The sequence below is a fragment of the Perognathus longimembris genome, chromosome 23 (assembly GCF_023159225.1).
Source record: "Perognathus longimembris pacificus isolate PPM17 chromosome 23, ASM2315922v1, whole genome shotgun sequence".
NCBI lineage: Eukaryota > Metazoa > Chordata > Mammalia > Rodentia > Heteromyidae > Perognathus > Perognathus longimembris.
Window position 1 is genome coordinate 11,010,383 of NC_063183.1, and position 12,952 is coordinate 11,023,334.

Sequence of the window (12,952 nt, forward strand, 5' to 3'; positions counted from 1 at the left end):
GTATACCTTTAAATAAAGAAAGCAGCAAAAACAAAAATTCCATTTTTTAGAGCACTTTGTAAGTACTAAGATACATTCTGCCAAACTCAAGGTAGAAGATTGACATAAGACAGTGGCACAGTGTCTTAAGTACCTGAAGTTTTGATTGGGTGTGGGTGTGTGGGTGTGTGTCAGTGGGTTTGAACTCAGCCCTGAGCTTGCTAAGCCAGCAATCTACTACTTGAACCACTCTCCACTCTGCCATTCCCTTTTTGTGTTGGTTATTTTCAGGATAGAATTTTGCTTTATGCCCAGTCTGGCGTGAGCTACAGTCCTCTGTGTGCTTCCCTTTGTCACTGAGATGACAGCCACACTTTGTGCCAGCCGATGGTTGAAGTGGGCTCTCAACCACCACAACCATCACCAACACTACCATCATCACTACTATCAACACTACCCCTGCCTTTCAAGTGCAAGGATTACACACTTGAGCTACTGCACCTGGCTCTTTTCTTCCAAAGTTGGCACAAGTAAAATTGTTTTCACTCTTGAATCTTTATGAAAATGCAAGAAATGTTTGGAGCTGGAATGATAACAGTATAAGGAACTAGGGGTGAGGGTGTTGTGTTGCTCAGGTGATAGAGCTGTCTAATAGTTTGAGGCCCAGAGTTTAAAACCCAGATTCTACACATACAAACTACTACAAGGAACAACAAACTCAAGGACCAGTGCTGAAACTAATTCAGTGAATTGTATGGCATATGCTGCCATCTGTATACCCTACCAGACTATATGAGCAAAGAAAGTTTTCAAATGTCAGAGCTGCTTCCATCTCAGTCATTCTAGAAGTCTGCACTCTCCTAGGAAACGGGAACCAAGATGGATGTAGGTATCGATAATTTAGAGACTTGGCTGCATTAGAAAATATGTTAATCCTTGAGGGAGACGATGGATGGAGTAGGATAGTTGTGGAAAATAACATAAGCCAAATGTGTAGTGCAACTAAGGAAAACACTTTGCCCTCATCCTTTTTCTTTTTGCAATGTTGAGGAAGGAACACAGGACCTTCAATGTGCTAAATGCTCTACTAAAACTTGAACTACAAATCTAATACATAGCCACCTGTGAAAATTGAAATGAAATAAAGGTAAATAAACTATAGAGTTCAGCCCCTCTATCCCAGTAGCTGTGTTCCAAGGGTCTAATAGCCACTGATACTACAGCTCTCTTGTCACAGCACAGACATAGGGCACTGCATCCTTGCAGAGGCTTGTATTGGACAAGATCGTCACAGTTATTTCTCAGGACACATCTGTGACTTCACTGAAAAACTCAGCATGCTCATATTAACTTTGTCACTGTTGAATGTGTAAAGAGGCTTAAAGATGTACATCAAAACCAGTAACAATATAAATAGCTTCCTGGGAGCTGGTAGCTCAAGTCTGTACCTAGCTGCTCAAGAGACTAAGATTTGAGGATCCAGCCTGGGCAAGAAAGTCCATGAGACTCTTTATCTCCAATTAACCAGCAAAAAGCCAGACAGGGAGCTGTGGCTCAAGTAGTAAAGCACTAACTAGTCTTGAGCAAAGAAGATAAAAGACAGCACCTAGGCCCAGAGTTCAAGGTCTAAAAATAGTGTATATAAATATAAATATACATATATATATAAATATATATATTTGGTTTTGTCAGTTGTAATGCTTGAACTCAGGGGCCTAGGTGTTGTCCCTGAGGTCTTTTCTCCAGGCTTAGCACTTTTCCACATTGAGCCACAGCTTCACTTGCAGTTTTTTTTTTTTTTTTTTTTTTGGCCAGTCCTGGGGCTTGAACTCAGGGCCACTGAGCTTCTTTTGCTTAAGGCTAGCGCTAGCACTCTATCACTTGAGCCACAACACCACTTCTGGGTTTTTTTCTGTTTATGTGGTATTGAGGAATTGAACCCAGGGCTTCGTGCATGCTAGGCAAGCACAATACCACTAAGCCACATTGCAATCAGCCCAAGAATTTTTTTTTTACAAGCTAGCCAAATGTATGTTTAAAACGTAGAAATGGAATCAAAACATAGTTCATAGCTTTCATTACCTGACCAACTTATGCTGTATTGATGAAGTAAGTTCTTTGATCAGTGGTAAAACTGAGAAAAATAGTTATACCCTTGGCTGACTGGGAGGGCACCATAGTTCCTGGCCATTGATTGAGATAAGAGTTTTGAGAACTTTTTTTTTTTAGCAAGCCTCAAACTACAATCCTCTTCTTAAGCTCCACTTTCTAAGTAGCTTGGAATCCAGGCTTGAGCTACTGTGCCTGGCCTAAAATATTTTTTTATATCCTTAAAAATTGAGGTGGTGGGCTGGGGATATGGCCTAGTGGCAAGAGTGCTTGCCTCGTATACATGAGGCCCGGGGTTCGATTCCCCAGTACCACATATACAGAAAACGGCCAGAAGTGGCGCTGTGGCTCAAGTGGCAGAGTGCTAGCCTTGAGCAAAAGGAAGCCAGGGACAATGCTCAGGCCCTGAGTTCAAGGCCCACCCAGGACTGGCAAAAAAAAAAAAAAAATAGGTAGAAAAATCCAGAAGTCGCGCTGTGACTAGCAAAAAAAGAAAAAAAAAATTGAGATGACCTTGCTGGACGCTGGTGGCTCACACCTGCAATCCTAGCTACTCAGGAGGCTGAGATCTGAGGATCATGGTTCAAATTAAGCCTAGGCAGGAAAAGTCTGTAAGACTCTTATTTTATTCTTTATTTTTTTGCCAGTCCTGGGCTTTGGACTCAGGGCCTGAGCACTGTCCCTGGCTTCTTTTTGCTCAAAGCTAGCACTCTGCCACTTGAGCCACAGCGCCACTTCTGGCCATTTTCTGTATATGTGGGTGCTGGGGAGTCGAACCAAGGGCTTCATGTATACAAGGCAAGCACTCTTGCCCCAAGGCCATATTCCCAGCCTTTATTTTTTTTTATTTCTTTATTGTCAAAGTGCTGTATAGACCGTGACACTCCAGCTAACCACCAGAAACCAGAAGTGGCACTGTGGTTCAAGTAGCAGAATGCTACCCCTGAGGTGAAATGCTCAGGAACAGCGCCCAGACCCAGAATTCAAGCCCCATGACCAACAAAAATAAATAAATAAAATAGTAAAGCAAGTTGAGTGAGAGCTGAGGTTCTAAGTTCAGATATTAGTGCTGGCAAAAAAAAAAAAGTAATAATTGAGGTGAAATTCCACATAAAATTAAATGCTGTGAAGTGACCAACTCTGTTGAGTACAGTGTGGTACAGCCAGTTTATATCCAATCCCAATTATCTTCATTCACCACCCTCCATTCCTCCTAGCTCTGACAGCCATCCATCAGCTTCTTCACTCTTGGAGTCAGTAGTTCAAAGAACGGGATCACACTCAACGTGACCTTTTGTGATGGGTTTTGCCATGGTGAAATTGAGCTAACAACTTGAAAATCCAAATCATCTGTGTTAGACCTCAGTAGTTTTCTTCCTGCAGTCTTTTCACTTGTTTCAAAATTGGTGGTAACACACCACTATGAGAACTAGTTATATACCTTAGCTACCTTAAGCTAGTCAGATCTTTCAGTTTGGGTTATGGCTGTTTTATTTACTGGTACACTCTGACTTATCCCACTTACAGAAAAAGTGTTTTAAGCAAGGAGACATCTGAAGTCCTAATTTCATTCCTCAGAATGGCTTCTGACTTCTTCTAATAGATATACAGCATCAAGGAGCTGGGCCTAGTGTGCATCTGCTAACTGAATTAACGAACTAGTAGCAGGTAGAATCTGGATACCATGTGCATTGTGAATAAGACCATAGTAGAGTGAATGAGCAAGGATTGACTGCAGGAGTTTAGGTATTTTGTTGTTTTTCTGGTTCATTCCAAATACATTCCAGATGTCAGCAGCATTGCCACTGGGTGTTTGTGATCTGTGTGGTAAACTACAATGAACCTAAGGAAGTTCACTTTGGAACATCTCCGAAGGAACTTCCTTTGGAGGCTGTTGATTCTTTCAGTGCACACTCCTGAAGCTCTGCTTTGGTTTTGGTACTTAATACTGTCTATGTCTCTAAGCTTTACATTCCTAGATGTAAATTGAAATAAAACTCGACAGATGTCCCTTACCAGCTGTATGCATGTACTGGATCTATGAGTTGGTGCTAGGAACCAGGTGGTCAGGTGCAAGTACTGCTTGACTTTGATTGGGGTCACTTTTTTTTTGGCCAGTCCTGGGCCTTGGACTCAGGGCCTGAGCACTGTCCCTGGCTTCTTCCCGCTCAAGGCTAGCACTCTGCCACTTGAGCCACAGCGCCGCTTCTGGCCGTTTTCTGTATATGTGGTGCTGGGGAATCAAACCTAGGGCCTCGTGTATCCGAGGCAGGCACTCTTGCCACTAGGCTATATCCCCAGCCCCTGATTGGGGTCACTTTTAAGTTGGGGTCACCGCAAGTATCGGAGAAGCTCACCGTATCAATTGTCTCTGTCTTGAAAAAAGTTGGTATATGCTAGGCATGGTGGTGTACATCTGTAATTCAGCTATATAGAGGATTGGGGTTCAAGATCAGTCTCAGACAACAAACCATAAGATAGTGTTTCAAAAATGGCTAAAGAAGGGGCTGTGTGTATGGCTCAAGTGGTGGTATAGTATCAGTCTACCAAGTGTGAGACCCTTAGCTTAAACTCCAGTACCACCAAAGGCAAACATAGCTTAATATGTTAGAACTGTTCATCATACTTTCCAGTGATCTTCAGGAGCTACTTGAAGAAGGGAAAGGTGACCCTTGTGCAATTTGGAAAAGTCCATAGTTAATTCTGATAGACCTGTCTTATGTTTTGGGCAGCAGTGGCTACAGTATTGGTTACAGGGCTTTTAAGAAAGGTAAAAAGAGCCAGGTCGCCTAGTACTGGTGGCTCACATGTGTAATCCTAGCTACTCAGGAGTCTGAGATCTGAGGATTGTGGTTCAGAGTCAGCCTGAGCAGAAAAGTCCATGAGACTCTCATCTCCAGTTAGCCAGCAAAAGAAGTAGAAGTATGGCTCGAGTGGTTAGGGTACCAGCTTTGAGCAAAAAAGCTAAGCTAGCACCCAAGCCCTGTGATCTAACAGACAGAGCACAGAAAGGCTCAGTGCAGTTCAGTTTGTATTAGTGTAAATTGCACCTCCTCCACCTCTATATTCAGCAGTTATGTGAATTTGTGAGTGCTCTGTGTGTCTGCTTGTCATTACACTTAGTATATGTTACTTGATAGAATCTTAACGAGGGGCTGGGGATATGGCCTAGTGGCAAGAGAGCTTGCCTCGTATACATGAGGCCCTGGGTTCGATTCCCCAGCACCACATATACAGAAAATGGCCAGAAGTGGCGCTGTGGCTCAAGTGGCAGAGTGCTAGCCTTGAGCAAAAAGAAGCCAGGGATGGTACTCAGTCCCTGAGTCCAAGGCCCAGGACTGGCCAAAAAAAAAAAAAAAAAAAAAAAAGAATCTAACTGGAGACAGTTTGTGTACTGAGTGGAAACTGACATTTGTTGAATATCTACTATGCACCAGGAGTTCTTAAGTTAGAATGAAATGAGTATGTTCTCACTTAATCTTCTAAGCAGGCTTGTCAACTAGATGCTCTAATTTCCACAATTCCAGTAAAATAACTGCATCTCACAACTGCTACATGACAAGGTGGGATTTCAGTGTAGGACTCAGCTGTGTGTTTTAGGGTCCTATACTGCACCACTCTTCTCCAAACTCAAGTCACTTAGCACTGTCTGGCTTCTTTGGTGATCTTTCCTTACCTTTCAACTTTTCTCAAAATAGAAAAGCAAGGCTACTCCTAGAATCCCGCTGAGACTAGAAGGATTGCAATTCAAGGCTAGCCCTGGCAAAAAGGTTCTTAAAACCCATCTCAGCCAATAAAATCCTGGATATAGTATTGTATGATGGTCATCCCAGCTACACAGGAAACAGAAACAGGCTGTGGTTTAGGACAGCTAGACATAAAAAGTAAGACCTTATTTGAAAAAAAAAGAAAGAGTGGATAGGTGGTTCAAATGGTAGAATGCTTGTAAGGTTAAAGGTCCCAGATTGAAACCCCAGTACCTCTCCCTTCCTGGACTGGGGGGTTGGGGCGGTGAGTGGTTTCTATTGTGACCGAATTAAAATTTCTGTGTCCTTGTAAAACATGGCTGAAGCCCTTCCCCATTCCCCCAGACTATTGATGTCTGGTTTGTCAGCTGACTATGTTGCCATAGAGTCCTCTATCTCCCTTGTTCTGACTGCTTGGGTGTGGCCTATACTGTTTTGTCCCTGTAATTGTCTTACTGTTGTCCAGTGGCCAGGGTTTCTTTCTTTCTTTTTCTTTTTTCTTTTTGTTGGTTGTGGGGCTTGAACTCAGGGCCTGGGCGCTGTCCCTGAGCTGCTTTTATTCAAGGCTAGCACTCTACCACTTGAGCCACAGCACCACTTCTGGCCTTTTCTGTTTATGTGGTACTGAGGAATCAAACCCAGGGCTTCATGCATGCTAGGCTACCACTAAGCCACATTACCAGCTCCTTGCCATGCTTTCTGCCTGTCTGTAGACAACTTAATGTTGGTGCCTGTCTGCCTCCTTGTGTTATCTGTCCTACTCCAGTGCATATGCACATGAGGACTATTTCTAAGAGACCTTGGTGTTGCATACCTATAGTCACAGCTGTTGAGGTGAGAGACCACTAGTTCCAGGACAGGGTGGGCAGCTTGGTGAGACTATCATAGAATGAGAGTAGAGTAGAATAGAGTAATAATAGAAAGGCTAGGGGTGGGGTGGACATATGTCTTTTACAGGTAACAAATTCACTGTTCTGCATTACTTATGGTTCATGTGACTTCAAGTTCTTTTTTTTTTTTTTTTTTTTTTTGCCAGTCCTGGGGCTTGGACTCAGGGCCTGAGCACTGTCCCTGGCTTCTTTTTGCTCAAGGCTAGCACTCTGCCACTTGAGTCACAGCGCCACTTCTGGCCATTTTCTGTATATGTGGTGCTGGGGAATTGAACCCAGGGCCTCATGTATATGAGGCAAGCACTCTTGCCACTAGGCCATATCCCCAGCCCTGACTTCAAGTTCTTCCACGTGTTTCTGCATGTTGGTGATTGTTGAAGGTGGGAGCACTTTTATATTAGTGTCACTTAAATTTATACAAACTCTGGGTTACTAGTGTGTATTGTTGCTCTAGGTAGAATAGGACAAAATTGAAATACTCAGTCACCTTTCCTGCAGATTTTTCTTTTTTGTGTGCTGGTTCTGGGGCTTGAACTCAGGGCCTGGGAACTGTCCCTTGAGCCACAGTGCGACTTCTACCCTTTTCTGGGTAGCTTATTGAGCTAAGAGTCTCATGGACTTTTCTGCCCAGGTAAGCCCTGGTGAGTTCAAGCCTCAGTACTGCCCCCCTAAAAAATTAACTTAGACTGGACTGTAAGCATGTTTCAAGTAGTAGGCACCAGCTGTGAGCAATAAAACCTAAGGCCCCGTGTTCAAGCCCTATACTGGCACATAAAACCTGAGTCAGCTGCCATTGACTGTATAAGTAAAACAATGTATACATCTTAATTTTTAATAATACTTCTTTCTACTGAACAGCGCTGGTGGAATCTTCGCAAGAGGAACAGTCATTTTGTGAAGGTGAGTTTTAAATGATGTGACCCTTTGAAATTTTAGGAAATATTAAGTTGTCCAGTGTAGAAATCTAGTGTTTTGTAAATATGTATTTCAATCTCTTGTCTAGGTTCAAATTCAGCTGTTAGCATGGACCTTTCAGAACCTGTTGGTAAGACAATATCTGACCGTATTAACACAGTAATATTTCCTCCCGGGCTGGGAATATGGCCTAGTGGCAAGAATGCTTGCCTCATATACATGAAGCCCTGGGTTTGATTCCTCAGCACCACATATATAGAAAAAGCCAGAAGTGGCACTGTGGCTCAAGTGGTAGAGTGCTAGCTCTTGAGCAAAAAGAAGCTAGGGACAGTGCTCAGACCCTTGAGTTCAAGCCCCAGGACTAGCAAAAAAGAATGAAAAAGAAACCTCCAAATTTAAGACTTGCCCATAGGAAATGATATTGCTACTGTAGCAGTCCCTGGTAGTCTGGGGCCAGATTGAAAAATATTATTGCATATCTGTTGTATAGGAAGTTCTTCTGCTTATGTGGCATTGGGCATTAGGAAATGGATTTACATACCATTTCCATACATTATCTTAAAGCATGTGTATTTCCAGATGTAGTTAACACCTTTTCTAAAATAGTAAGTTGAAGTGTCTTCTTTCAGTGGAAAATGGAGAGACAGAAATGTCTCCAGAAGAATCATGGGAGCACAAAGAAGAAATAAGTGAAGCAGAGCCGGGGGCCGGTTCCTTGGGAGATGGAGATGGAAGGCCTCCAGAGGAAACCACCCCAGAAATGATGGAAGAGGAAGAGGAGATACCCAAACCTAAATCTGTGGTTGCACCACCAGGTGCTCCCAAAAAGGAGCATGTCAATGTCGTGTTCATCGGGCATGTGGGTAAGTTGGACTTGGAGCCCTTACAGAAAAGATAGAAATTATTTGATGCATCAAAACATGGAACATTTTCTTTTAGCACAGAATTTTCAGTGGAACAATGAAATTCCCTAAAATGCATGTTTTGTGCATGTGTGTCTATGCTGGGGTTAAACCCAGTGCCTTATACATGCTACAATGCTTCAATTATTTATTCATTTATTTTTGCCATTCTTGGGGCTTGAACTCGGCCTGAGCACGGTCCCTGAGCTTCTTTGTGCTCAAGGCTAGCACTCTACCACTTGAGCCACAGCACTACTTGCGGCCTTTTCTGTTTATGTGGTGCTGAGGAAGCGAACCTAGGCAATTTGTTTTTTGCCAGTCCTGGAGCTTGAACTCAGGGCCTGAGCACTGTCCCTGGCTTCTTTTTGCTCAAGGCTGGCACTCTGCCACTTGAGCCACAGCGCCACTTCTGGTCATTTCCTGTATATGTGGTGCTGGGGAATTGAACCCAGGGCTTCATGTATATGAGGCAAGTACTCTTGCCACCAGGCCATATTCTCAGCCCCCATGCTTCAATTTTTTAAGAGAAACTTTCAGTACTTTTTTTTTTCAATATTTGGGCAGGTATGGGGCTGGGAATATGGCCTAGTGGCAAGAGTGCTCGCCTCTTATAAATGAAGCCCTGGGTTCGATTCCTCAGCACCACATATATAGAAAACGGTCAGAAGTGGCACTGTGGCTTAAGTGGCAGAGTGCCAGCCTTGAGCAAAAAGAAGCCAGGGACGGTGCTCAGGCCCTGAGTTCAAGGCCCAGGACTGGCCAAAAAAAAAAATATATATATATTTGGGCAGGTGAACAGTTTTGTGATGGCAAACAACTTCAGTGTGTTTGCATGTGGGGATGGCTCATCTGCTCACTACCACCGGTCTTGGACAAGCCTTCAATATAGTGACCTAGGAATTTCTTGTGCGCGCGCACGCGTGTGTATGTGTGTGTGTGTACGTGTACATATGTATGTACGTGTGTACGTACACTGGGACTTGAACTCAGCTTTGAGTGTGGGTGCTGTCCCTAGCTTTCTTCCTCAAGGCTGGCATTCTGCTACTTAAGCCACACCTCAACGTCTGGCTTTTTGCTGGTCTCAGAGACTTTTCTGCTCCATTTGGCTTTTGGACCTTGATCCTTAGATCTTAGCCTCCTGCTTAGCTAGGATTACAGGCACGAGCCACCAGCAGCACCCAGCTCTGTTTTTGGGTGAACTTTAGTCAGTGTGTCATTTTAATGGGATTACCCCTATACTTCTGGGTAGTTTAACTTTTTTTTTTTTTTTTTTTTTGGCCAGTGCTGGGGCTTGGGATTTGGGGCCTGAGCACTGTCCCTGGCTTCTTTTTGCTCAAGGCTAGCACTCTGCCATTTGAACCACAGCGCCACTTCTGGCTTTTTCTAAATATCTGGTGCTGAGGAATCGAACCCAGGGCTTCATGTATATGAGGCAAGCACTCTACCACCAGGCCATATTCCCAGCCCCTATTTAAAATGTTTTTTTGTCGTTTGATACAGGCCTTTTCCTAGGTAGCTCAGGCTAACCTCAAACTCTCATCCTTATGCCTTAGCCTCCCAGGGTTACAAGTGTGTATGTGATGGATGCCCTGCTCTTTGCTTAAGTCATTGTTGCACTTCTGAGGAATCTAGGCAGCTTAGTTTACAATACTTCACATTGCTTTACTTCCCTCATTCCTATTACAGTCATCACTTTTTCAGAACTGATTATACATGCTAAAAAAAGATGTTCTTTTTTATATACATTGTTTTTAACATATTGCATGTTGTTACTACTTTTCAGATGCAGGCAAGTCAACCATTGGAGGACAAATAATGTAAGTCTGCTCTTTGTTAACAATAGTGATCTGATTAAAGGGATGTCAAGCATTGTAAACATTTGTGTATTATACAAAGAAAACAGCCACCCTAAGATATGAAAAATGAGTGAATCTGCTCTAGGGTAATGTGTTTTTTTGTTTTTTGTTTTTTGGCTGATCCTAGGGTTTGAGCTCCGCCTGGGTGTTCTCCCTGAGCCTCTAGCCACAGTGCTACTTTTTGGCTTTTTCTCAGTTGTTTATGTGAGATAAGTCTCACAGACTTTTCTGCCTAGGCTGGCTTCAAACCTCTGTCCTCAGATCTTAGCCTCCTCAGTAGCTAGGACTACAGGTGTGAGTCACAGGCACTCAGCTTGCTATGGGGTAATGTGAAGTAAGTTTTGATACACTATTAACGACACAAAGGTTTTTTTGTTTTGATTTGATTTATTTTTTAACTGATTAACAGGAAATAAGAATCTGTTGGAGGGCTGGGAATATAGCCTAGTAGCAAGAGTGCTTGCCTCGTATACATGAAGCCCTGGGTTCAATTCCTCAGCACCACATATATAGAAAAGGCCAGAAGTGGCGCTGTGGCTCAAGTGGCAGAGTTCTAGCCTTGAGCAAAAAGAAGCCATGGACAGTGCTCAGCCCTAGGACTGGCAAAAAAAAAATACCAAAACAAACAAAAAAAGAATCTCTTTGAGTTGTCCACCCCTGCTGTTTTGAAACTGCAATACATGATCTCAACCTCCTGAGCAGCTAGAATTATTAGCTTGACCTACCAGAGTATGGTTTAAACCACAGACCTTAATCGAACCAGACTTTTATGTACTCACACTCCACCTTGTATTTAGGGGCTGTATACCTGGGATGCTTTGTCATATTTCTCACGTCTGTGGCCTGTCATACTTTTACACTCCTCCCCCTCACACCCTCACTTGTAGTCAGGAAGGCCATCGGGTATGTCATAGGAGGCTCTTGGGCTTCAGTTGCCTAATGTTTTCTCACAATAAGATGAGGGTTGTGCATTTCAAGCAAGAATATCACAAAAGTGTTCTGTCTGCCCGTGATAGGAGCCAGGATGACTTGTGAACTGATTGCACTTCTCCTTTAGTTGGTAGTCTGACAAGTCTTTCAACTTATACTTTCCATGAGTTTCCTTTCGCCACTGGTACTTTTACTTTAGATTGCACAGTAGTTAGCACTTTTTTGAGTTGAAACTTCCTTTGAGGACTCAAATGTACTTTGTGAATAATTGGTTCCTTTTTCCTTTCACTTGTTTTTAGGTATTTGACTGGAATGGTTGACAAGAGGACACTTGAGAAATATGAAAGAGAAGCTAAAGAAAAAAACAGAGAAACTTGGTAAATGTTTGATACTAAATTACTTTTTTGTTGTTGTTGTTGGTTATGGGGCTTGAACTCAGGGCTTGGGTGCTGTTCCTGAACCTCTCTGTGCTCAAGGCTAGCGCTCTACTACTTAAGTCACAGCACCACTTCCCGTTTTTGAGTAGTTAATTGGAGATAAGAGTCTCAAGGGGACTTTTCTGCCAGGGCTGGCTTCAAACCACATCCTCAGATCTCAACCTCCTGAGTTGATAGGATTATAGGTGTGAACCACCAGTGCCCAGCATACTAAATTGCTTCTAAGGAAATACTCCATTAATACGTTTTTGGGTCTGTTCAGGTTTCTTAGCCAGACACAGTAATGTATGTCTATACTCTCAGCTATTTAGGAGGTTGGTACCAGCCTGAGCACATGGTGAGGCTTTTGCAATGGAGAGATTTCCTTCCTCTCCTAACATATCATACATAGATTTGTACAGATGACTTCCTAGCTTACACAAAGAAAAATTTAAAACCTATCCAATCTAGGTGCTGGTGGCTCACACCTATAATTCTGGCTATACAGGAGGCCGAGATCTGAGGATCAAGGTTCAAAGCCAGCCTGGGCAGGAAAGACTGTGAGACTCTTAGCTCCAACTTAACCACCAGAAAACTAGAAATGGTGCTGTGGCTCAAAACTGGAGTATTAGCCTTGAGCAAAAAAGCTCAGACAGTGCCCAGGCCCTGAGTTCAAGCACGACAAAAGAACCCATCTAAGTAAGCATCTTTAGTAGAATCATTGAATATATCGTAAACCATGCATTTAATGGGGTCATTCTATAACCACTAAAGAATTACATTTATAGAATGTATGATAAGGAGAATTAGAACTTAGGATGCAGCATTAGAAAGGAAAAACTAGAAACAATAATTATTAAGATGCAATTATAATGTACATAAATTCTGGGAAGTACAAAGAATGGGTGAAATGACTCACCATGGTTGCCTTTCAGTGGTGAGACAGCAGGTCAGTTCTCTGTTTTCTAACCTTACCTAGTCACTACTTTAACTAAAAAGCTAGCGGTGTGGGCATGTGGCCCAGTGCTTAAGGTGCTGAGTTCTGTGCTAGTACTGCATGAAGAAAAAGCCTTACCCCAACAGGACAAGATTGCATTCCTCTATATTAAAGGGAAAGATCCTAAGCAGTGGTACACTAAAAGCAGGATTACATACTATGAAATACAAAGGGTAAGGTCGTAAAATTAATTCCTGCCATTGTGGATGGTT

General features: G+C 42.9%; 1 protein-coding gene across 3 annotated transcripts in view; it reads left to right on the plus strand.

Annotated features, from left to right (window-relative positions):
• Positions 1 to 12,952, plus strand: part of Gspt1 (G1 to S phase transition 1) — a 40,342-nt gene that overhangs the window by 7,027 nt on the left and 20,363 nt on the right. For 2 of the 3 annotated variants that reach the window (XM_048332421.1, XM_048332419.1), the window contains exons 2-6: positions 7,583 to 7,624; positions 7,728 to 7,769; positions 8,269 to 8,502; positions 10,325 to 10,358; positions 11,627 to 11,704. In XM_048332421.1, the coding sequence (XP_048188378.1) occupies positions 7,748 to 7,769; positions 8,269 to 8,502; positions 10,325 to 10,358; positions 11,627 to 11,704 (368 nt within the window). In that variant the 5' untranslated portion in view covers positions 7,583 to 7,624; positions 7,728 to 7,747. The remainder of the gene's footprint in view (positions 1 to 7,582; positions 7,625 to 7,727; positions 7,770 to 8,268; positions 8,503 to 10,324; positions 10,359 to 11,626; positions 11,705 to 12,952) is intronic. The other variant, XM_048332420.1, reaches the window with a different exon arrangement.